This window comes from Crotalus tigris, unplaced genomic scaffold, assembly GCF_016545835.1.
Source record: "Crotalus tigris isolate CLP2741 ecotype Arizona unplaced genomic scaffold, ASM1654583v1 scf7180000018357.297301, whole genome shotgun sequence".
NCBI lineage: Eukaryota > Metazoa > Chordata > Lepidosauria > Squamata > Viperidae > Crotalus > Crotalus tigris.
Window position 1 is genome coordinate 235,774 of NW_024096962.1, and position 24,666 is coordinate 260,439.

The window sequence follows — 24,666 nt, forward strand, 5'->3', positions numbered from 1 at the left end:
ACTGAAGTAGTATATAGCACCTCGGAGGAGGGAGTTGGAAACCAGGAGGCGTGAAGCTTTAACGGCTTTTAGGCAAGGCCGAGGGTACCCAGAGGGGTCGACCAATCAATCAACCAACCACCGGTGGTGATGATGGTGGTGGCGATTTCAAGAAATCCAAGCTGAGAGTTAAACAAGCGGAGCCCAATCCCTCAGTAGAGGGAGAATTACGCGGGACCGGGAATAAATACAAGCGTCAGAGAGCAGGAAACGCCGATTATGGTGCGAGGAGGAGGGGGCGTGGCAGGTCGGGGCGGGGCTGCCTTCTGGTGGGTGGGACCCCGCCAGTAGGTGAAGGTTAGGCTGTTGCCTTTGATTTATATTAGAAAAAGGCAGAGTTGAGCCTCGCTTCCTCCCCAAGAGTGCCTTTTTGCAGCGAAGCGAAGGCGGCGGAGAGAGAAGCCAGGTTGGCTTTCATCGGGCTCCTTTGAAAAACGCGGCTGCTTCACGAACGGCGAGAGGATGAGGGTCAGCGCGATAGCGGGGCTGAGCGCCTTGGTCTTTTGCTTCCAAGCGGTCTTAGCGGTGAGTAGCGAACCAGCCGCCGGGGGGGTGGTGGTGCGGGGGAAGCTTCTCCGCGGCGGATCTCGGCGCCGAGCTCGAGTCCAGGAGGGAGCCGGCTGCACGTGGTCAGCTCCGAGAGGCAGTCTGGAGAAAAGGAAGAAAGCCGTTTCTTTTCTCTCTGTTGAAGCGGGCGTGGAAAACGCCAGGTTGAGCTGGGGCGCTAATGCCTTCAGTAGAAGCGGGGCGAGGGAGAAGAGAGGACCCTTCCAGCCCCTCCCGCGTCTTCTTTCTTCTCCTTCTCCTCCTCCTCGCCCTTGCTGGCAAAGCAAGGTCCCTGTGGGCGTTTTGGGGACACAGCGCAGGGGAAACGATTTCTTGCCCCCTTCTCGTTCTTTTTTTTTTTCTTTTTTGCCCCCCCCCTCAGCTCGTTACTGTTCGTGTCGTCCCTCTCACCCCTTCCCCAATTCCTCAACAGGTTCTGAAGGACAAAAAAGCTGCGGGTTTAGTCTATTGTGTGAGTCGGGAGAATGTGGCCGGCTGGGGCTGCCCCTTGAATGCTTAATTCAAACCAGACCCAGGGAGCCTCATAACCTGACTGGAATTTTTCTCTCTTCAAACGTCTCCCTCCCTGTAACTAACCGGATATTTGCCTACTTCGGCGCGGCGGTGCGCCTTTTCTGCTGGCTGTTTTTCTTTTCTTTTCTTTTTTTTAACTCTTCGTGGGAAGTTTTAGCTCGAGTTTAAGGATGTGGCGCGCCTGGTCCCGTTGCCTCGGTGGCCCCTGCCCTCCTTCGCTAATCTCTGCTATGGTGCTCTCTGCTAAATACATTCGCAATTTAAAACAAAAAACAAAACACCCAACCCTCTTGTAGGCTAACCTGAAAGTTGCCGGTAGGGTAGGGTGACCTACGTTTCACACGTTAGGAAATGTTGGTGTGGGAGGAGGGATTTCCCAGCAAGACATGGGGGCATCATACATGCCTGCAAAGTACTGGTTTCAATTGGATGTTGAGGGGGGTGGTGGTGGTGGTGGTGAGAAAAGTGATTTCTAGAAATCAGTTTAATATCAGGAGAGGCGCTACAGGACCTTTCCTGAGATATGTCATTTATGAGATTGTAGCTTGGCCATATATCACGTGGGTGTAATGAGCTGAAAATGGAGCAGTCATGAGAACTAACCACAGCGGATTAGGAGGGCTAGATAATGAGTTGAGTTGCCTCTGATATTATCTCTGGGCAGGTAAAGCCATTGATCAATCTTTATTACGGTTGCAGACCAGCAAATAAAAGCATTAAAACAACAATAATAGTAAAAAATAATAAAAATACCCTGAAATACTGAGTATTTCTTCAGATCGTATAACTCTTTCGCAGGTAAAGCTTTTGGATCATGAGGGTAGGGTGGAAAGAGACTACCAAATATATGGATCTTAAAACTTGAATAAAACACATTGTGGTTTATCAGGTCCAAATAACTAGCATTTATAAATGCCTGAAACAGCGAAACTGTTCAACACCCAGCCTTGCAGGCAGAAAACGCATAAATCTTCTGATACATTTTTTTAGCCTGCTTTTTTGCTTGCATAGCAAGAATCTTTTGTCTCTTAAGCAGAAGTAGAGTTTCCTTTCTTCTCCAAGGCTATTTAATGGAGTTTAACTACAGCTGTTAAAATGACAGTGAAAAAGGAAAATGTGGCACTGAAGTTTCTGAAGATTACCTTTCCTCCCACTGACCTCATAATTCAGTGTAATGATTAACTTGACCTCCAAACAGTCTTATTGCAAGGAGGACATTTCTATATTGGTGTGATTCAATGTATGAAATACTATATTATGTAATTATACTTTGTTTTTTAATGTAATTAATAGGTAATAGGACTGTATCTGGATACCTGTACTCAAGCTGACCTCATTCTGCTTTGTTTGTTCTTCAGGGTTGGGACAATTTTTTCTTTTGCTGTAATGCCTCCCTATTGCTAGCAAGAGACTACAAAATTGCACCAGTTTAAAATAAAAAAAGGGATACTTTAGCTAGAATTTCTTGGCTGTTGAATTCAATAAAGCTGGATGTGTAAAGTTCCCTAGCAAATGCTATGTGCTATGTTGGTTAAAACTAATATAACATTAATATAATTTATTATTTTAACAAAAGTAAGTAAATACATTTATTAAAATTATTAAACCACTCCTGTAGTGGCAACTTTAAAAGCTAATATTGGTCTACTCTGTGCTAGAGTGCATTCAGGATTTAAAAGCTATAATCTGAATTCTTTTTTTTTCTGAACCACCAGATGTCATCACTGAATAAACTATGTATAGCTTATCTTATTCCTACTCCCAGGGACTCAGCCTTAATAAATTGCTTAAATAAATAATTAATTACTCTTATTTGCGTCTAATAGCTCATCATAACTCCCATTATAATATGAATCTTTCTTGTTGAAGGATTAATCAGCTACAAGCAATAGTACAGCCTACAACTGACTCCTCTTGCTGAGTCTATGGAAGGCCCACCCAATCTATTTAGTATTGGCGCTTTAATTCAGTAGCCAAACCTATCTAGTTCTGTATGCAGCTCTTACCTATCTTGTTATTGATTGCTGACTGTTATTTGAACTGCAGCTCTGCACTTCCATTATCAAGCAGAGGTAAAGCAAATAGTACAGACTATTTTTAAAAGTAAAATGGGCTTCAGATGGAACATATATGGGAGGAAGTTGAGTAGTCACAACTGATGTGGAAACTTTTGAGGTACATAAATGTGCCTTTAGCTTGTTTTGCTTCTCAACATTTACAGGCAGGAAAGGGGTGGGTAAAGGAAAAGAGTGGAGGCAAGAAATAATGGTGGTCCTTTGTGAACAGATCGTTGGAGCAGATTCTTTTTTTTATTATTCATAATACAATTAAAACAACATGGACAAACATGACATTCCAGAATAAATTTTCCTATCAGTTCCTATCATGGTACAAAAGTTTAATACATCGTTCTTAACCTCTATATAAGCCTCATCTTCTATACAATACAATTATATATACAATTATATGTATAGTTATATATATCTTTTAATTCTACGATTAACTTGAAGTCCGAGCAGCTCGTTGGAGCAGATTCTTCCAGGTAGAGAGTTTGGAGTAGTAGAAAAGATTGTTCGCTCATTTATGTAAAAGATAATAACTATAGCACAGGGGTGTCAAACTGCCGGCCGGATGCATCATGCCAAAACCGCGCCCACCCCATTGCTGGCAATGGGAAAAAAGTCACGATATGTTGTGACACGTCACGTGACAGGAGTTTGACACCCATGCTATAGCACTTAGACTTATATACCGGTTCACAGTGCTTTACAGTCCTCTCTAAGCGCTTTACAGAGTCAGCCTATTGCCCCCAACAATCTGGGTCCTCATTTTACTGACCTCAGAAGGATGGAAGGCTGAGTCAATCTTGAGCTGGTCAGAATCAAACTCCTGGCTGTGGGCATAATTAGCCTGCAATACTGCATTCTAACCACTATGCCACCACCGCTCTTAGATATCTTATATATACCTTAAACCTATTAAGATAGAAAGAACAACTACAATATTTCTTACAACTTCTAAGCATGGGTAGTAGACAGCTGAGAGATAGGTAAATGGCTAAACTAACGATTATTTCAGGTTTTTCCAAGATACTGTAATTAGAGAAACTGATTGAATTCTCAGTGTAATTATAAAAATAACTTAAGAGAAAGGTATTAGTAATTCAACTCATGTTGGATTTCTAGTACACTAGTAAGTATGAGATAAGTGTTTTTTTAAAATACACATTTCAAAATAATTTCATCTGTTAGTTACTTAAAAGCTTACAGCTACATTTGACTTGCTTTTAAAGTCCTTAATAAGCTGTCCAGTTTCATCTGTGATAAGACTGTGAAACCTTTTATCAAGGAAGAGTGTTCTATGGAAAATTTGGATTAAAAAGAAGCTTCTTAAAGATTTATGCTGAAAGTAGCTATTTTGGCTTTGCAACTGGAGAGAGGGTTAACTGTACAAGTAACTGAATGACTTAAATATAGCCGAACCAGTTGTTAATTAGTTCAGACATTAGTTGACCAATAAATGTGTTACATTCATTTATATAGGGAAGGAAATACTGTAATCAAATTTATGACTTGTCGTAAAACAGAATTAAATATAATAGAATTGAATTCTGGACTTTGATCTGACCTATGAATTTGAACTTTGTATAATTTCCTCTATTAGGCCATTTAAACGATGCAGTATATTGCTTTAAAAGCTGTTGGTCTGTGTTTCAGATCTTTCTATATGAGACTCTTCATTTAAAGCATTGAAAAAGTAATTTTTTTCAATGCTTTTCAATGCTTCAAAAGTGTCAGCAAAGATTTTAGAACAGATCATAGAGATATTGTTCTGTAAGTAATTTGAAAATGATGTGATAACTGCCAGATATCAGCATGGCTGGTTAAGAACAAATCTTGCAGACTAATCTTACTTTGGATAAGATAAGTTGTCTGAAGTTGAATCATTACAGCTGGACTAATTTTTAGTTTGAGAGACGTTTCACTGCACATCCAGCCAGCTTCCTCAGTCAAAGCAAGGCAGTTAACGCAGAGACTTGTTGGAACGTACCAACTCCTGCCACATACAGTTGAATCATTGAATCACTGAACACTTTGGGGAGGAGGTTGGTGTGGCAGGAGTTGGTACATCCCAATGACTCTCTGCCTAATTGCCTTCCTCTGACTGAGGAAGCTGCCTGGATGGGCAGTGAAATGTCTCTCAAACTAAAAATTAGTCCAGTTGCAATGATTCAACTTTCAGACAACTTCAGATAACTCTGCCTGGATAATCGAGAATTCATCCACGATAAGAAAAGTTATTTAGCAGATTGTAGGAATGCTGTAAATGTAGTATGCCTTGATTTCCGGAAAACAATTGAGAAAGTATTCCATAATATTCTAACTGGAAAGCTGCTTACCGTATATTCCGACGTATAAGGCGACCCGGCGTATAAGACGACCCCCGTCTTCGGCGCCAATTTTAAAGCTTGCAAAAGTCGTCTTATACGCCGGAAAGTACGGTATGTATGGGCATGATAATTAAGTGGATGTACAACTCACCTGAAAACTAAACTCAAATAAGGTATTGAATGAAATACAATTCAGTGGTACAGCCTGTACTCTTCAAATTTTCATTAATAATTATTATCATGCTTACTTAGTTGAAATTGTTTGATTTCACAGAAAATTAAGATTTTCTGAGAATGTCAATGTTATTTTTGTGATTGCACTGCATAGCAGGAATCTATGGCAACTTGCAATTTAATGGAAGAAAAAGTAGAGATTTCTAGTGGTTTCTGGGTAGTGTTAAGTGCAGTACCTGATCAGTCAAGTATTACTAGAAAATTCCAGTAGAAAAGCATTGCCAGGAATGGTAATGACTTGCATGTTATGAAGTTACAAATCTCAACTCTGTTAAGCAGGAGGTCCTCCATACAGATTCATTTTGTATACTAATTACATGCTTTTCTAGGCAAGCAGGCCATTGGGGCTGTCATTCATACTAGATTAGTCACTACAGGTGCAAACTGTTGAAATGTCCTTGAAGACCATTAGGAAGCTAGAGCTCCTCCAGAATAAAATGGCATGGGAAGTTACAAGCGTGTCATAGTATGCAGTTAATTGAAGGACTGTGTCCCATAACATCTGCCTGTCCCATGCAATCTGACAGAATTGTCATTTGTTGGGTCCCAGGAAGCTCATCTTTTCTGTCTCTATTCTTACTCCGTGGAACCCTGAGATTTGCATGGTCTCCACCTAGCCTCATTTAAAAAGGACCAAATCCGGATTCATCTCCCAGCTCTTGAGCTAATATGGGTCCTTAGGAGTGCTCTTTGCCATTGTTGAGGGTATACTGATTCTTCTGGATAACTTATACTTGTTTATTAATTGCTGCTTTATTTTCTTTATCAGTTCTGAATCTTGTTGTCCAGAGTCATTTTTAAGTGTTAAGTTTTCAAATCAATTAACTTAAATTAACAGATTCATATTACTCCTATTAACCTGGTCTTGCCCCCGGGCCTTGAAGTGGATTGGGTATTGGACCCTTACGAGAAACACCTTTTCTAACTTGCTGCATTATTTAATTCTTTCCAAGTCCGCATTTGTTTCCTTTAATGGGTGTTGCTTAATCTGTTTCTCATATTATATACCAATCGTTGTCATTATAGAGTCGGACAGACTTACAAATTTGATTGATAAACAAATAGCTGTTCACATAGGTAAAACTTCATCTATAACTCTTAGGAAATATTTTAATGAACTTCTGGAAGAAATATATAGCAAAGCAAGGAAGACTGTAGAATTATGAGTTGCGTTTCCCAGTTTGACATTGCAATTCCCATTATCTATAACCAGTGGTGGAATTCAAATAATTTAACAACCAGTTCTCTGCCCTAATGACCATTTTAAGTATAAAAAAATGATATACCGAAACGTAGTTTATTATTTCATGCCTTTAATACTTAAATAAGAATAATAAAAGAGGTATACAAAACTAGATTATGTTATAAGAGTTTTAAAATGTTAATGAAAAAATATTAAATAATATCTAATACACATGTAAAAATCAAGCTAGGGCGGGGGTGGAGAGGTGCAGCTGCCACAGGCGCCCTGCACCCACTTACCTTAGGGTCGCTGCAGCCCGAGTGAGGCCTTCCCCCTGTCCTCCCCCTCCAAGATTAGGCAAGAGACGCTCTGGTGATTCGGGAAGAAGGCAAAACAAAGGCCGAGCAACATCTGGCTGCAGAGGGCGCTCCCTGGAACTGGGATGCAGTGGCTGCATACTGAAAGAGGAACTGGTCACGCCAACACAAACATCATGGTTCTTGAAAGAGAGGCTAAGAACTTGGGGTTGGGGGGGGGAAATGAAGTCGTTTCCAAGAAAAGGGGAAAGACTTACAAACCAGTCAGTCCTTTCCAACCGGTTTGTTGAACTCAATAAAAAATTAGGTAACGGTTCTGCCGAACCGGTGTGAACTGGCTGAATCCCACCATTTTCTATAACTATAAGAAAGGCAAAGGAGGGACTTCTGGTTTGCTGCCGCGGCTGCCGCAGCCACTGGAAGATGAGCTCCGTCTTCTGCAGTCAGTTTCGCTCCTCTAGGGGACCCTGGAAAGGGACAAAAGTCGCCCTGTAGGGGTGACAAGCAATAAGGGGACCTCCGCTTGATTGTGGGAGGGCAATAGCCCTTCCACTTGATCCGGGGCAGCCCTCCAAATCGGCGAAGGAAAGACTGGCCATAGTAATATGGCCCGTCACTAGGCTGCAGTCAACCGAAGTCAAACTTACTACCGAGCACTTCGAAAGCAACGCGCATGAAACTGGGTGAGATCTGATTGTCTCTTTACCCTAAGTACTTTCTTTTCCTGTAAAAGCTGCCTGAAGTATTTTTCCCCCTGTGAGGAGAGAGGGAAGGGAATTTCTATCCCACTTTCTAAGAATAGCGGCAATTGACTACCCAGGGGAATTAAAGCACTAAAAGAACAATTTTAATCTAATTGGATTTATATGTTCCTGAAACTTGGGGACCAAAATTTTTTCTATTTTTATTGGAGACTTTGGCTTTTATCTACAAAAAAGAAAAAATTGGAAAAAGGATTATAAAAATTTTAGACTTAAAAAACCTTAAATGGCATCGGTGACATCTTGTGGCAAAGTTTGGTATTACAACTTGTTATTTCCTAAAAGAGACTTGGCTTGAAGCCCAGGCCTTAGATAAGACTCTTCTGGCCTTGGCACCACCTGTGAGAAACTCAGCTGTAAGAGAACAGCTGAATGGCATAACTGGCCTACTTGAAGTGTGAATGTAAATCTTTACTGACTTTCAGAGTTTATGTGGGGAATTGCCTTCCTATTTCTTTATTTGAGGCATATTGGTTACTATATGAGATGATGAAATACTTTGGACTATAAAATCTTGCTTGACAAACAATTTCTACTATAAACACATGAAAAAGATGCATGAAGATCAGGAAAAGATCCTTTCCATGTTGAAAGCAATACATGAAACCATTCTTTCAGCTTGTGATAAAATAAGACCTAACATAAAAGATCAAGATGCCAGCTTAGATTCACAAACCCAAAGAACTAATTACAACCAAAGAACTAACAACGCAGAAGATAACAGAAGAAGTTGAACAATCAAATATTAAGACAGAGAACCCAGTTGACCAACAAATACAGTTAATGGAAAATCCAGGAAAGGGAGTGACAACACTGAAAATGGAAAAGACTTTCTATATAAATTGGAAGAAATTTGAGAAAGAAGAACAGATTGAATGGAAGAGAAACATATCAGGGGAATCATGGGGAATTGGAATAATAGTCCAGGGATAGGCAACCTTGGCTTTTTTATAACTCCCAGAATTCCTGAGCCAGCATTTATTTCAAATAACATAATAATAGAGGGAGATCTATCTGACGATCTAAAAACATTGATATGGAAGCCTAGTTGGCAATGGAGGAAAGCCAGAATAAGGCTGAAGAAAATTGGGGTTTTGATTTATTAGAGGGGATTTCATATTATTAATTTCAGGGTTAAAGGGAGAAGTTGAGATAAGGGGAATTTTGGTCATTAGATTTAAAATATTTGGAAATTAGTCGAAAATAAGGATTTTATCTGTTTAATATTTAAAAATTAGACCTAACAAAATTATGAATATGTTTGATTTATTGAATGACCCAGGTAATATATATAATGGTTTTGATTTATTATTTATTTATTTATTTAATTTTATTTATATGCCGCCCAATCCCAAAGGACTCAGGGCAGCATACAAAATTAAAACAATCATCTAACAATAATACAATAAAATAATACAATCATACCGCATGTCCGATCATATCCCGCCCCCCCCCCCAGGGACATCAGCTCCAGGCCTGACGGAACAGGAGAGTTTTAACGGCTTTCTTAAAGGCCGACAGGGTGGGAGTAGTTCGAACCTCGGGGGGAAGTTGATTCCACCAGGTCGGAGCCACCACAGAAAAGGCCCTTCCCCGATTAAAGGGGATATTGTATTATTAAGTAGATGATTTAATATGGTGGGAAATAGATAACTTTTAGGAAATAGAACAAGATTATATTTAAATAGATAAAATGTGTATTTTGGATATTATATTCTGTTATGAGTTGAAGTAAGGGAAATCTTGGTTACCTAAAGCCTGAAAATTATAAATATCAAAGGTTAAATTGGAATATTAATGGGAAATTAAAAATCGGGAAAAATTAATAACAGGTTATGAATTGTTTATGAAGATTGAATGTAAAAATAATTAAGATATGTATAAGCTAAAATTTATTGATAAACGTAATAACAAAGTTTTTACCGAGTTGATATAATAAGAACTGTATTAACTTAAATACGAGACAGTAAATGTTAAGGGAAAAAGAGAGGAAATATTTGAGGTTGTAACTTGAGATTGTACTAAAGATTTTGTTATCGAACTATTGATTAACCCAGCCACCATCTTGCTTTTTAAATACTTAAATGTAAAATTGGAAAATTAATAAAATATTATAAAAAAAGAAAGGCAAAGGAGGGGCAACTGGGAGAATAAAGTATGAATAATCAATACTACTTATATTGGAATCTTTTTGAGCCCTAGGAAGTTGGCAAGGGCAAAGCACTTGCAAATCTTACCACGAAAACTTTAGAACTAGTCCAGACAATTGCCAAGTTTCAAAAACTGGTTTGAGGGAACACATATACACGGGCTAGTATAAATGCTGCCTGCTCAAAACCTGTGGACTAGAAACTTATATTTATGGAGAAATTCTTCTCTATTTTGCCATAATCATGTAATTTTCAGTGATAACATAATAGAAATTGAAGTAGAACATACATCACATTCAGTGTTATATGATTGTTGAAAAATGTAAAGTATACTTTGAAATACAATTTTAAAAAGAAAAAAAAGCATACTAGCTTCAGTCATCAGAGTGATGTTTCCATCTTTATAGACTCTAAGAATGATGACTGTTTAATAGTTGATATCTTAGCTGGCAAAGGCCAATACAGGGACAGGAAAAAAAGCATAGGAAAAAAATCTGAGGAAAAAAAAAAACCCATGAAGTAGATATAAATTGTAGAAGTATATTGGCTTTGCTTACAGTAAATGACAAAGGGGAAATCTGAGCAGGAACAGGAACAGAGTTGACTATGAGGATGGAAAGATTAAAGAATTAAAAATGATGCCAAATATAGATGAGGGCAGGAAGCAAAAGTATTCCCATTTTAGTTGGGAATAGATGCATATGAAGCCAGATATTCCTACATCTGGATACAAATCCTGAGATGCAAGGAATGGTAGTGTTAGCAATACTCTTATAACTTCATTATTATGCATTGAGTAATCTACAGTTAGATTCACAGTCTAAGACTGATGGAACCTTAATAATTCAAATCCTATCCAAGGATCTAAGTATCATTAAGGTACCGTAGTATCTAAGAATATAGTCAATTCCAAGCAGGGTAGTTTTTTAGGGTGTTCAGGTCTAAATTCAGTATTTTCAGATACTGAGGAAATCCTTTGTTATTATTCAGTCTTATACCAGAGCTGGCAATGTTAGCATTGCTTGATGCATATGGAACCAAACATTACTATTAGTAGTTTTAAAGGGGGAATGTTAACAGTTGGAGCAAAAAGAGTATCATTATAGAACTTTATAATATCAAGATGTTCTTATTTGTATCTGATGTTTATTTGGAGTTTCTAAAAGTGTAGTTTCTTCAACTAATAGCAATAACAGACTTATATACCGCTTCATAGTGCTTTACAGCCCTCTCTAAGCTGTTTACAGAATCAACATAATGGATACCTTTAGGTTTTTAGAGTAATGAAAGGGGAGGATACAGTCCCAAGAACCTGTAACAGACGGAATTTTAACTTTATATGTGTCTAAAAATTGGCCAGTGACTAATGTTAACAAATTAAATAGTTTGATAATACTAGTTTCCCCTAAGAGTCAGTTCCATGATTCAGGCTGTTGGGATTGCTTGGCATTCTGGCCTCGCCTGATCTAGTTTGGCACAGTATCAGCCTAAGTTTGTACCGGGTGATTTAAGCATTGGCTGGCAGGCAGGCAACACTACGGTACTACTTTTGTGGCCTACTGAAATTTGAAACCTAAGTGTCTCCCATGCTTATCTAAGAAATCTGAGTTTATGTATATTGAGGCTTTTAACAATTCAGTAGAAGATGACAAGCTGATGAAAGACATGTATAATAAATTTATTTACTAGTAGACAGAAATGACTATGAAGACCTGTTTGTTGCATTTTACATCTGTTCTTGATGTGTGGTTCTTCATGCATATCTGTAATCTTTCGGGTCATATGCTAATTGACAGTATCTTTTTCTGGAGAAGGAGGTAAATGGTAACCCGTGCTTATTTGTTTTATTTGAGAATATTATTAAAGAAGAAAAACCACATTATTTCTTGTCTGCTATCTGGGATTCAACTACTGGTCACGATAATCATCTTTTCCATCTGTAAATGCACATTTTCTGATGCACTGTCAGGGTCTTCTAGTTATTTTTGGGAAAAGCTGCTTTATGGCATAGGGAAATTCTCTGTTTAAATAGACTTCACGTAGATGCTTTGTATCTTTGTAGTCTTATACCTATTCCAGGCACTTTGGGATAGACAAAACTGCTTGATCAGCTATCCTGAAGGTCATTTTAATTATACTGCCATAAAAATTAGATTGTGTAGGCAGATTGAAGTTCAGCTAGCTTCACCTGTGTTCCTTACTTATTAAACGATATAGGCAGATTCTTACATTTATGTTTGGAGTTGGCTTACTTCTCTGTGGAGAATGAAGTATTAATATTGAGGTCTTTACATGATTGAGGTCCTTACGTGACAGTGGATAACACTGGGCTGTACATTGCTACAAGCCAAAGTCAAGCGTAGGTTCCTTACATTTCCAGCCAGTTCAAAGAGTGAAAACTCATTTCATGAAGTAAATGAATTTCTCTCTTGCTTCCCCTCTTCCCATGTGCTCTTTCAGTATGAAATGCTAAATGGGAATTTTGATTAAAATGTAGACATGTGGAAATCTCAGTTTGTGAAGGAAATAAATGATTGGAAGGAAAAAAAATACTTATTGGAAATAACCGCCTGGTATTCAAGGGTTACCTGTTCAGTTTTTAAAAGGCAGCTTTATAATTATTCCAAGAGGAAGACTATTGGCATATACTATAATTGAAGCAAGAAAGATGGTTAACTTAGAAAAGTCAAATAATATTGAGCCTTTGAGCAAACAATATTACAAAGTGACTATTTATGCATGGGTGATGCCATACATTAACAACTATAATTTATGTGTGCCTGATTAAACAAGTTGTGAAAAATAGGGTGTTTTATTCAGGTGCTACATGAGAAATTGGCACTACTGGCACTGTGTAAGCCACAAAGGAATATGTTTCTGCTGATTTCCTTGTTGTTTTCTGGCACTTGATTTAAGGCACAAACTAATTATACTACAGGTAGTTCTCGACTTAATTGGGATTGAAATTTCCATTGCTGAGTAATGCAGTTGTTAAGAGGCTGACGTCACTGCAACCGATTTCACCACCTTTTTTGCCATGGTTATTAAGTGAATCATGTAATCGTTAAGCAAATCCTTTCCCCCATTGACTTTGCTTATCAGAAGCCAGTTGGGAAGGCCACAAATGATAATTATGTGATCTCAGAATGCTGCAATCATTGTAAATACATGCTGTTGCCAGACACCTGAATCATGATCAAGTGACCTTAGGGATGCTGCAACAGTTGAAGTACAAGCAATAGTCATAAGTCTCCTTTTTCAGCACTCTATAAATTTGGCTGTAAGTCGAGGACTACCTGTAGCATGTACTTTATGCTAAATAATGAATACAGTTTAATCCTATGGTCTGTTGCAGCAAACTATTTGCAGGTTGTCATGTTCTCCTGCTCATAAAAAGTGTATGCTGCTTATCCTGTGCATATTTATTTATCTGGGAATAAATGCAGTTAAAATCAGTGGAACTAGCTTTTGAGAATAACTTGCAGTGTTTCATAAAAATATAGGAGAGAGGTGTCTTAAGGAATGAAAATGACTCTGTTTGAAAGCCATATTTAACTGATATTTTCTTATTCTTCTTGTGCCATATCTGTTATCGGACATTGGCGATCATGTTGGCGATCCTGTTTTTATCAGCAGCCACTTATAAAGCTTATAAGGCTTCTTATTAGGGTGAAGCTTTGAAGTGACAATTATATTCTTTAAAAACTCTCTTCCTAGCCTTCTCCTTTTCATCCCGAAAGACCGTTATTTACTAGATGAAAAAGTGTGTTTATTATTGTACAACTCTTGATCACTAATACTATTTCTTCTTTCTTCACAATAAATGTACTGTATATATTGTTCAATAAACCTTAATCAATACACGTTGTATTCTTATTATCCTTTGACAATATTTATCAAATTTAGATTATGTGTGATTGGCATCCAGTTAGGGTTCATAACTGTAGCACTGACTATAGTTAGGGGAATGCTATAAATCAGTCTTAAATTTCAGTATTGCAAATACACTGCTTGTATAGATTTCTTTGCTAACATGAATGCTAGTCTTTAAAGAACAATGTCTAACGTGGCGTGGGGTATGATAATAAGCGAGAGGAGTGGAGAGGGAGATCCTCCAATTATTCCATTACTCCTTGCCCAGTTCAAATAGTGGAACACAATTGCTGAGAGTGTTGTGGGCTTCAGAAGATGCCTTGGAATATTTCTATCAACAAAACAAATCTTATATGTTGCTCACAATTTAACTTTGAGACCTCTGTATAATACTTCTACCAAGAAACCACTAGTATATAATTGACAAGGCACATGATAATGTATTATTTTGTGGGCAGTTGCAGATTTGCTGTGTGAAAGAGCTTCTGTTCTACCCAGTCTCCAATTTAATTGAAACAATGCTAGTCAAGCATTCAATATGGTTTTCTGTTGAATTAATAGTAAGAATTCTAAAGAGTTTTTTGTTTAAAGATAGCCTATAACTATTGAAATAAAAATTATAGGTTTTTCAAGATGTGAGCTTTACTTTAGAGAAAGAGAGTAAGTTTGTTCTCTGTTCATTACTATTCACTTTATGTTTTCTAATTAGTACAAAACATACAATATGCACTTAAATAATAAAGCTTTTATTTTTTTTAATGTTGGAGGTGGTTAAAATATGAGGAATTAGGAATTTCAGACACAACCACAACAAAAGGCTAAACTCAACATTGAGGCAATTGAAGCTGCAGATAGTGCCTTAATAATGGAAGAGAAAAACGGGAAGTAAATAAAATATTGTAAATGTGCTGCCAAACTTTAGTTAGTAAATTTCCAAATGAATCTTAAACAATACAGGTAATCCTCAATTTACAATCATTTGCTTAGTGACCATTCAAAGTTACAACAGCACTGAAAAAAGTAACTTATGACCATTTTTCACACAACCATTGTAGCATTCCCATGGTCCTGTAATATAAATTCTGACAGGAACTGGCTATTATGTGTCCCATGTAATCACTTTTTGCGACCTTCTAACAAACAAAGTCAATGGAGAAGGCAGATTCACTTTACAACCATGTAACTAACTTAACAATTGCAGTGATTCACTTAACAAATGTGGCAAGAAAAGTTGTAAAAGGGGGCAAAACTCACTTAACAATTGTCTTGTTTAGCAATGGAAAGTTTGGACTCAATTGTGGTTGTAAGTTGAGGATACTACCAGTATCTAGGTAAAATCTCCATGCAGAATAATGAATTCAAAGAGTTTTTCTTTCTTTCTTTGTAAAAATAACATCCATTACAACTGAATGGTGCAGTGATTTTATGGTTTAATTTCATAAGCTTTTCACTGGATTTGATGACTTGCTCTGTACTGGATTTGAGATGAAACCATACACTAATATTTCTAATCATGTAACCTGAGAGGGAAGCGGAACTTGATGAAAAATGCTGTATCCATTTTTAGTTACGACAATACAAAAAAGTTGATGAGACCTTAAAGAGTGCAGAGAAGAATATCAAAGATAATAAAGGGTCTTGAGCAGGGGTAGTCAACCTTGGCTCTTTTATGACTCGTGGACTTCAATTCCCAGAATTCCTGAGCCAGCTAAGCTGGCTCAGGAATTCTGGGAATTGAAGTCCACGAGTCATAAAAGAGCCAAGGTTGACTACCCCTGGTCTTGAGGCTAAATCATATGATAAAGGGCTGATAGAGAGAGCTAGGTATGTCTAGCCTATCAAACAGAACATTATAGATGTCTTCCAGTACTTGAGGAGTGTCACAGAGAAGAGGGGTTGACTTATCTAGGGCAGGGCTTTTCAATCAGGGGTACGCATACCACCTGTGGTTCATTGGCACCTGGCAGGCAGGACACGACTCTGCCCAGCCTAGACAAGTGTAGTGGGGGGAGGGAACGAACTAAAGCAGCGCAGCACAGGACTTGCCCTGGGAGAGAGTCCTCGGGAGCTGCAGGGCTGCTGGTCAAGACAAAGGCCAAAGGATCAACACTTCCGGCACATCTGGAAGAAAAAAGAGCAGGAGGGCAGAGACAGGAGAAGATATAAAACAAGGCAGTTTTGGCAGGAGAGGAAGAGGGAAAAAAAGACGTTGGAGAAAGAGTCAGAAGAGAAAAGGCTTTTGAAAGAGAAGTGGTGAGAGAGACAGGAAAGGCTTTTGGGGAGGTGTGTGTGTGTGTGAGAGGCAGAGAGGAAAGGCTTTTGGAGAGTGTGTTGTGGGTGAAAGAGGGGGGGCTTTTGCGAGCAAAGGGTGAGAGAGCACCCGAGCGAAGGATGAAGAGTGAAGGATGAAGAGACGGAGAGAGGAAGCAGGGCCGACCAGCCACCTGACCATAAAGGTTGTGGTGCATATTAATAAATATTGAGAAAGTCATACATTTGTCAGTGTAAAGCGAAAGTGATTTAGCAAAGGAACCGCCACCAAAGAAATTATAGCCAGTACTCCCCCCCCTTTTATAGTTTGTAACATTTTATTAGATTATAGAATAAAATACAAAAGCAAATAGTAAGACACCGTGGGGAGGAAAAAGGGGGAAAAAGTGAGGGGGAGAAGGGAAAAAGAAAAGAAAAGGCATTGATTTCCAATTTCCTCTGTTGCAGTAGAAGGAAGCATTAACATTGAACCTCAGTCCAACCCCCCCCCCCTTTTTTTTTTTAGTCATCAGGTTTTTGACACCTTGCTAAGCACTGGTGGTATTCAAATACTGTCATGTCCTAAAAGTGGTACAATCTGTGAAAAGTTTGAAAAGACCTGATCTAGGGCACCAGAGGACCAACTTTTGTTTACAATGAAAAGGAGGACACAAATAAATTGAAGAAAAAAATATCGTAAATAAAATTCATTGCAACAATAATACAGACAACTTGCATGTGCAAAGTTTGCCAGCCGGGTGTTTTGGCACGCTCAGCAGCAATTCCTATTGGCTTTCAAAAGCCAATAGCGGGAGTAGCACAGCTCATGCAAAAGTTGAAAAAAAACCATCAAAAAAAGGTGCCGTTCTGAGCGTTCTATGAAGAAAAAAAAAGCCCTGCAGATTAGTCTTCAAATATCGAAAAGGAGGACATGTAGGAGGACACTTTTTGAGGGAGGACAGAACTTACAAAAGGAGGACTGTCCTCCCTAAAGGAGGACGGTTGGTCACCTTACAGTACGAGGAGTAATGGGTGGGAAGCTTGTTACAGAGAGATCCAATCTAGAAGCAAGATGTTTTCTGACAGAGCAATTAATTGGTGGAATAGCTTGTCTCCTGGGGTTGTGGGTGCTCCATCATTGGTGGCTTTCAAAAATAGACCATTTGACCTGGATGATATAAGGCTCCTGCCTTGAGCAGTAGTTGGACTAGAAGATCTCTGAGGTCCCTTCCAGCCCTTTGATACTATGATTATATAGTGCTGCAAGAGTGGAAGAAAAGATTTTTTGTATTTAACATTTCTTCAATGCCTCATTCTGCTGAAATGGAAGCAAGAAGATGAAGACTAGCATACCATGGTGGTGGTTAGCCTAGGTTGTTTCCCAGGCGTTGAGTAAGGGTGGTAGTTGAGCCTATCTGTGGTGGTTGTTATTGAATGATTTCAGACTATCCCTGATAGAGTCTTGTTTTTCCCATTGTTTTATTGTGTTGGAATTGTACTTTTTGGGTTTTTTATCCTATGTTAGTCCCTAGAGTTCAATTTTTGAATCAGGCAGCCAAATATATAATCTTAATAGCATGTAGGGGAGTTCCATAGCTATTTTTTTTTAAAAAAATTGTAATAAATATCAACTGCAGCTGTTGCACGTTGGCTGGATTTACACACATTGTATTTACATACTGGTGTAATTAATATCAATTAAATTATGGTCTGTTCATCAATTTTATATACTGTTGGCATTAACCAGTTCTCGTTGGCTTGTAATCACAAAGTCGAAATAATAAGAGAACAGTAAAATTACAGCAAGTTCTTGACTTATAATCATTTGCTTAATGACCATTTAAGGTAACAACAGTGCTGGAAGAAATGACTGTCAGCCAGTCCTGACACGATTGTCATAACGTCCCCATGGTCATGTGATCGTGCTTGGCAGTTGACTTGCAGTTACAACAGTTGCAGCATCCTCTGGATACATGATCACCATTTGTGACTTTCCCAGCTGACTTCCCACAGGCAATGGGGAAAGCTAGATTGAACAACTGTGGCCAAAAAAATTTCATAAAATGAGATGCAAACATGTGATGCAAGCCTGGAAAGGAGATCCTGGAAGAAATGACAAACAATCCATTCCGTCTTTCTTTTCCAAACTATTGGCTACAGAATCTCGGTTTTGACTCCGTGTCCTGCTTTCTGCCCGCTGAGTTTTGGCCAACCAACTGAAAGTTGCTAGGATTAAAAGGAAACACCTGTAGTCCAGGAAAGAGCTCAACTGGTACACCAGAGAAACCAACAACCAAGAAGTAAACAATACCCCAATCAAGAAACTATCAAACAAGCTAACAGCAAGCAGCCAAACCAAAGAACCTCCAAGAACATTCCCACCAACATTGACAGGGAAGCCACTACAATATAAACTGAGAGCAAACCCTCCCTCCTTACTAGCACTGATGATGTTTTCTAGTTTGGGTAATGAAACCTTTGCAAGAAAATAATCAAGCTCAGAGACATGAAGGATCTCTCAAATTGGTGCAAGCCCCTGTGCTCCAGCCACAACCGACACCTCCTTGAGCAGCAGCTGTGAGCCCCAGATTGTGTACCAGATCAGTCTAGGGAAGTGTGATCCTGTTCAGAGTCACAAATTAAATTACTGGGCCTGAAGATCAAAAGCCCATAGCCGCTTCACCTTGCCAGGGTTATGTCAAAGCCATTTCATCCTCATCCTTATAGTCTCCAGGTACCTGACTGGCAATGCCACAGCATCACCTGTCCACTGGAGAGGTATAACTGGCTATTATCAACATATCAGATCCCATGCTGACGGATGACGTCCCCACTTCCATACCAAACCCTCCAAAGGTCATTGACAAGTGAAACCAATGCCATTTCAGGGCAGTGTCCCAGTCTAAACCCAGACTGAAAAGGGTCCAGATAATCCACTTCATCAGAACTCTTTGTAGCTGAGGGCCAATCCCCTATGTGTATGCAGTAGTGGTAATCACATTCTTTCCCTTTGCTTTATTAAATATAGGGATAATAATGGCCTACCTTCTAGGATAGACAAAACATGCTTATTGGAGGATTGCAGAACATTTATATAAGGAAACATAATGGAGGCCTGAATGTCTTAATTTAATTATTATTGGGTTTATGCTAGCCCTCTGCTTCAACTGATAGATAATGGAGGATAATTTGATGGGGTGGGTTACTAATGCTCTGTAGCTTGGTATCAAAATGTGGAGATTACAGAATTAAACAATGGAGAATGGGAGTTAAAGTTTGCAATCTGTCAAGTATCAAGAAGAAGAGAAATCCTATTGGCACTTGGATAAGGAGTTAGGGGACAAGTGAGAGGAAATAATGGTGAATTATTTCTCGTCATATGATTCGGTACTTTTTTTTTAAGTATAGTGGTAATCTAAGTAGTCTTGGCATGAAACAGGAGTTGGTAGAATGTTTTATATATTTTGTGTCAGACTGTACAAAAATAGATTTTTAAATACTGTACTGTGTAAAAAAAAAAAATGTTAGCAACAGCATAGAAAAAGTGAAACATTTTCAGAGGCTACCCATATTGTCCAAGTCTTTTGCTATCAGAATGTTGTTGTCCAGGGGGAGTTTTTGAAGTAAACTGACTTCATCTGCAATCAGATATGGCTAAGTAAGTTCTACCCCACTGTTTTGAAGGAGATGTTCCTCATACTGTATTCTCTCTTGAAATGCTTTACTGCAATTTTATAGCCATGTTTACACTTATTTGGTAAGCTCCGAGGGAAAGAAGGAAATTTGCAGTTTTGCTGAATTTGTACTTCAGGTGAGACAACACGTGCTGTGTTATCAAATAGGCTACAACTTGTGTTTAAGAGAGGTGGGAAGTCTTCAGATATGAAGGATATATGCATATGGCCATTCAGCCTGAGACTTTGTGCAGCAAACTCTTGAAACTGTTAACATTGTTATAGTAAGTTCTCTGTGGCATCTTTGAAATACCATTTTTGACTTTTTGATGTGAGGGATAACTGTTCTTCTTAAAGCATTGTCTTCTTGACACTTTTGTCTTGCTACAACCTTTCTGATAAGCAGATAGCTCATGAAGAGGTTACTCCTGGTCCAGATTTGTTACTGAAATAACAAAAATATTTTGGAATAGTTTGGTAGAGTTTGGAAAATAAAGACCAATGGCACCATTGCAACTGTTTGTCATGTACTTATTTGGTTTTTGGAAGTGAAATACCCTAATACTTGCTTAGCATCTCTGAACTCAGCAGCCCTTAGACATATTTCTGTAGGCCATGACTACATAAGTTTCAGAACAACTATTGGCTTTGTTATATATCAGGGGTGTTCAAACTTGGCCCTTTTATGACTTGTGGACTTCAACTCCCAGAATTCCTCAGCCAGGCTTGCCCTGGCTGAGGAATTCTGGGAGTTGAAGTCCACAAGTCATAAATGGGCCAAGTTTGAAGACCCCTGATATATGAAGGAAAAAGCTTACATTTCACATCACATGTTCTAGTTTTATGCTGTATTGATGCAGCCAGTCTTGTTAGCTCAGTGATGATCAGTATTACTCAATAGTTCTGCTTACTAGCATAATTCCTGTAACCTATGTGTTTATCATTCATTTTATCTTAACAGTTTACATTAAACTATGTTTTTAACAACGTGTGACAATTCAATATTCTTTTAAAATGTACTTTCCTTTTTCCTAAGGCAGAATTCCTTTCTCATGGATTGGGGACTTTGTATTGCTTCTGGCTAATCAGTGAGGTTGAGCCTTCCTCTAGGAAATAGCTAAAAATGTTTAAAATCATGGAAGGGCCTTGACCACAATATGTTGGTGTTATCTGATCATTATAATCAGTCTCTTTAATAAGACATTTATCACAGTATCTCCCATTTACAAGCAGACATTCTCCCATCAAGGATCAAGCCTCACTTGTCTGAAAGAGGGAAATCCTACCTGATTCAACATGGAGATTCTACCTTGCCTGTCTCTTCCAAGGACAGCTTTCTGTCTGACCAGACACATGCCAAAAGATGTGGGCATTGGGAACAGAATAAGGAAAGTTACCACAAGGAATATGGTCTATAAAGGTATATAAAAGAAACACAGCTGAAATTGAAAAGATGGAATAGAAAGCCAAGTGTTAAATACACTTGCTCTTTTTCCAGATCCAACTCATTGATTGAGATGCTGCATTCAGCTCTGAAGTTTTCTACCATACTAGGCAGTGCTGTCTTGACTAGGCCTGTTCCTCATCCATATATGTTCCTTTCAAACACTTGTCCATTAATTGTTTAAAATGTAAGCCATATCCTTAATGGGGATCACAGTATGTCTGGACTAGACAAGACTAGACAAGATTAGACTATCTAGACTAAAAAGAAGTCAACTTTTTGGGTGAGTGAAGTGTAATACTTTACCCTTTGACATGGAGACATATGGAATTACAAGAACATGCCATGTGTGCTCTCAAAAAACAGCTGCTGGGAAGCAGGGGGCAGCCAGCTGATTTAAGACTATGTGTTTTGTAAATTAACACAGTTAAGGTAGCCACTCTCAAAAACTCACTTACCAGGTGGCTTCCTACCCAATGCTATATTTGTCTTGGAAAGGGATGGGCAGGTAGACAATTTCCCAAACAAAGCATGGTGTGGTCACCTGGCATTTTGATTTTTGAAGCTTGCCTATTGGAGCCAGAGCAATTCATGGAAACAATGACGGTGCTACATGAAATCTACTTAGCAGTGCGGGAGTTTCCCATAGAATTTTGTTTTAATTGAAAGAATATTTTGAAAGTCAGATGGGGTAGGGAGCCTGGCAATTGCCCAGGGAGGTGTCTGTGGGCACACTGGGGCCCACAGACAGTACGCTGTTATCCTGGTTTAGACATTCAGGTTAGAACCCTAACAGGCAAGAGTTCATGCCTCTTTACTTATAGGCAAGCCACTACTTGACTGTATATATAATCCAATTAAAGAACGGTGGATTTTTTTTTTAACTATTCAGTTGGGAAGAATGTTTGAAATACAATTAACAGTGGTTGAATGAATTATTGGTGCAGCTCATTAAGATTTTGCATTCAGGCAATTAGAATGCACAACTTCCTGCCACATTGAGCTGAAGTAATAAAACTTTGCAGGCTTTTAAATATCCTTTTCTTTCTTTGGATTTCACAATTAAGACAAACAAACTATAGGGAACAGATAGGAGCTGATGATGTACATCCAGCCATCTTAATTGGAGCTCAGAAAAAAAACTGACCTCCTTGTTATTCTTGCCTACAATAGTTGCTGCCAGGTGACAGGTCTATACTTGAATTGAGCAGAACATATTCTTCTCTTGCAATAGTGGAATCTGTGCCAGCCTAAGACATCTTGCAATGTGAAGCAAAGCTGAGACCTTCCCACCCTTCCCCCTGCCCCACAGGCTAAAGCTGAGTCTTGCCTCCACCTCTCAGGCGCTGCTGGTTCCTTCTTTGCCGATTCCTCCTTCGCTGTGTTGCAGGGATGGGTGAGCCCTGAACTGAGTACTGGTTGTCTCTGCCAACTGTAGGTGTGCCATTCCTCTTGAAGTGCATGTGTGTCGTTTGTTTCCTAAAATGGAGCAGATCAGACATTTTGGTTTCTTCTCTGCCATAGTCTTTGGTGGAATGAATGGTCCCAAATATTTATTGAGTATCTGATTTCCTGCCTGAGAAATTGAAGATAGATACCTGTGGCTTTTGGTCTACTCTGTTTAACATAGTTGGCAAAATAGCAGCCTATTATATTTCTGTTTCAGATATTCTAGGGAAGTTGCCCTTCCCACATAAGTAATTATGAACTGGAAAGGAAGAATAGAATTTTACTGTGTTTTTTCCTCATTTGAATGCAACCTGAGAAGAAAGGTGCGGGAGTCACCTTTTTTATTAATTGTTTCTCTAGAAGTTTGGTGAGTTTTACCCTAAAGTTGGGATCAAATTAACAGGACAAATGCAGCTAAGCTAACATTTTCATGGAGACATTCTTACAATTAGACCTTCTATCAATTTGTCTTATAACAGTTTGAAGCTAAATATGGGAATTTGCACTTTGAAATCTAATAGGTAATATGTATGAACAACTGACACTAAAATGTCTTGGCACACAATAAAACCCAGTCTTTAAGAGCCAAAGATTGGAAAATAACTTGTCAGTTTGCAGAGGTGTAGGACTTGCTCTTTTAAAATCTATAGTGTTGCCTTTTAAGACATATATCTACATTCAAATTGCTTGGCAAAATATAGTTACAAGCACGTCTGGCTACTTATGAGAAAATGGGTAAGCTTACCTTTTCTACCAGAGGTCTCCCCTCTAGCTGTTTTTCATACTTCAGGTGGATGCTACTTTTAACTAACTGCACACCTGTGTAGGACAAGCTTGTACAAGAAAAGATTCTGAATATATTTCACATTGTATGGGTAGTAAAATTAAAATCAAATAGTGTTTGCAAGTTCTTACTTTTAATTAGGATGGGGGTCATTTAAAAGTAAATGATTTCCTGTACATTTTGTGCTGGGATTGGAATTGGTAGCTCTCCAAATCATTCATTCAAATCTGCTTTCTTCTTTTTTTTCAAAGCTTCATTCTGTAGGTTTGTTTCTTGGATGAAAGAAAAAAATCATGTCCATGTGTGATTCATTGTCTGAAAATTAATCTACTGGCTTCATTTAAAAGATGTAAACCTGATTAATGACCACATCAGGTGGGGAAAGTCTACTATTGAGAAAAACTACTGGCAGGAGGTAGTGCCGCCAAGCTTGTTGGCCTCTTAGTTTTCCAGCAACTTATAGTTGAGAGTGCTATGATTTATGGCAGTGTTTTTCAACCATGGCAACTTGAAGATGTGTGGATTTCAACTCCCATGATTCCCCAGTCAACCATTTAGACCAGGCTAATACCAGCATCCTCCACTTTCTATGCCAAAGATTAAGCTTTCAATCTTCCATTCAGATCTTAGCGTTCATAGCCAAGAATGTATGCCTCTGACAGGGTCAATATTATGGTTATTGTCGCATTTATTTTTGCTTATTTTACTCTACTCTTTACTAGCCCCTCAAGTACTGGAAAACTTTTCTTTGTTAGACTAGACATGCCTAATTCCCTCAATTGGTCAGCATATGGTTTAGCCTCCAGACCCCTTGTTATCTTTGTTGCTCTTCTCTGCACTCTTTCTGGGATATTTTCTGCAGAAATAGCTTTGTGCAGAATGCACAAACATGCTACTAGGAATACTTACTTTTCATTCCATCTCCAACTTTTTTAATGGCAAGTAAATTATTAATGGCTAACTTGGTTTCTCTATGGAGGAAAGAAATTATTAATCCTGCTGTTCCTTTACAAATGGAAAAGTTTCAGTGATCTGCTG

The 24,666-nt window shown here is 38.6% G+C and overlaps 1 protein-coding gene across 1 annotated transcript in view; it reads left to right on the top strand.

The window, feature by feature from the left end:
* Positions 1 to 335: 335 nt before the first annotated feature.
* SDC1 (syndecan 1) overlaps positions 336 to 24,666 on the top strand; it is a 32,340-nt gene continuing 8,009 nt past the window's right edge. The window contains exon 1 of the mRNA XM_039350826.1: positions 336 to 564. Within this exon, the coding sequence (XP_039206760.1) occupies positions 502 to 564 (63 nt within the window). The 5' untranslated portion in view covers positions 336 to 501. The remainder of the gene's footprint in view (positions 565 to 24,666) is intronic.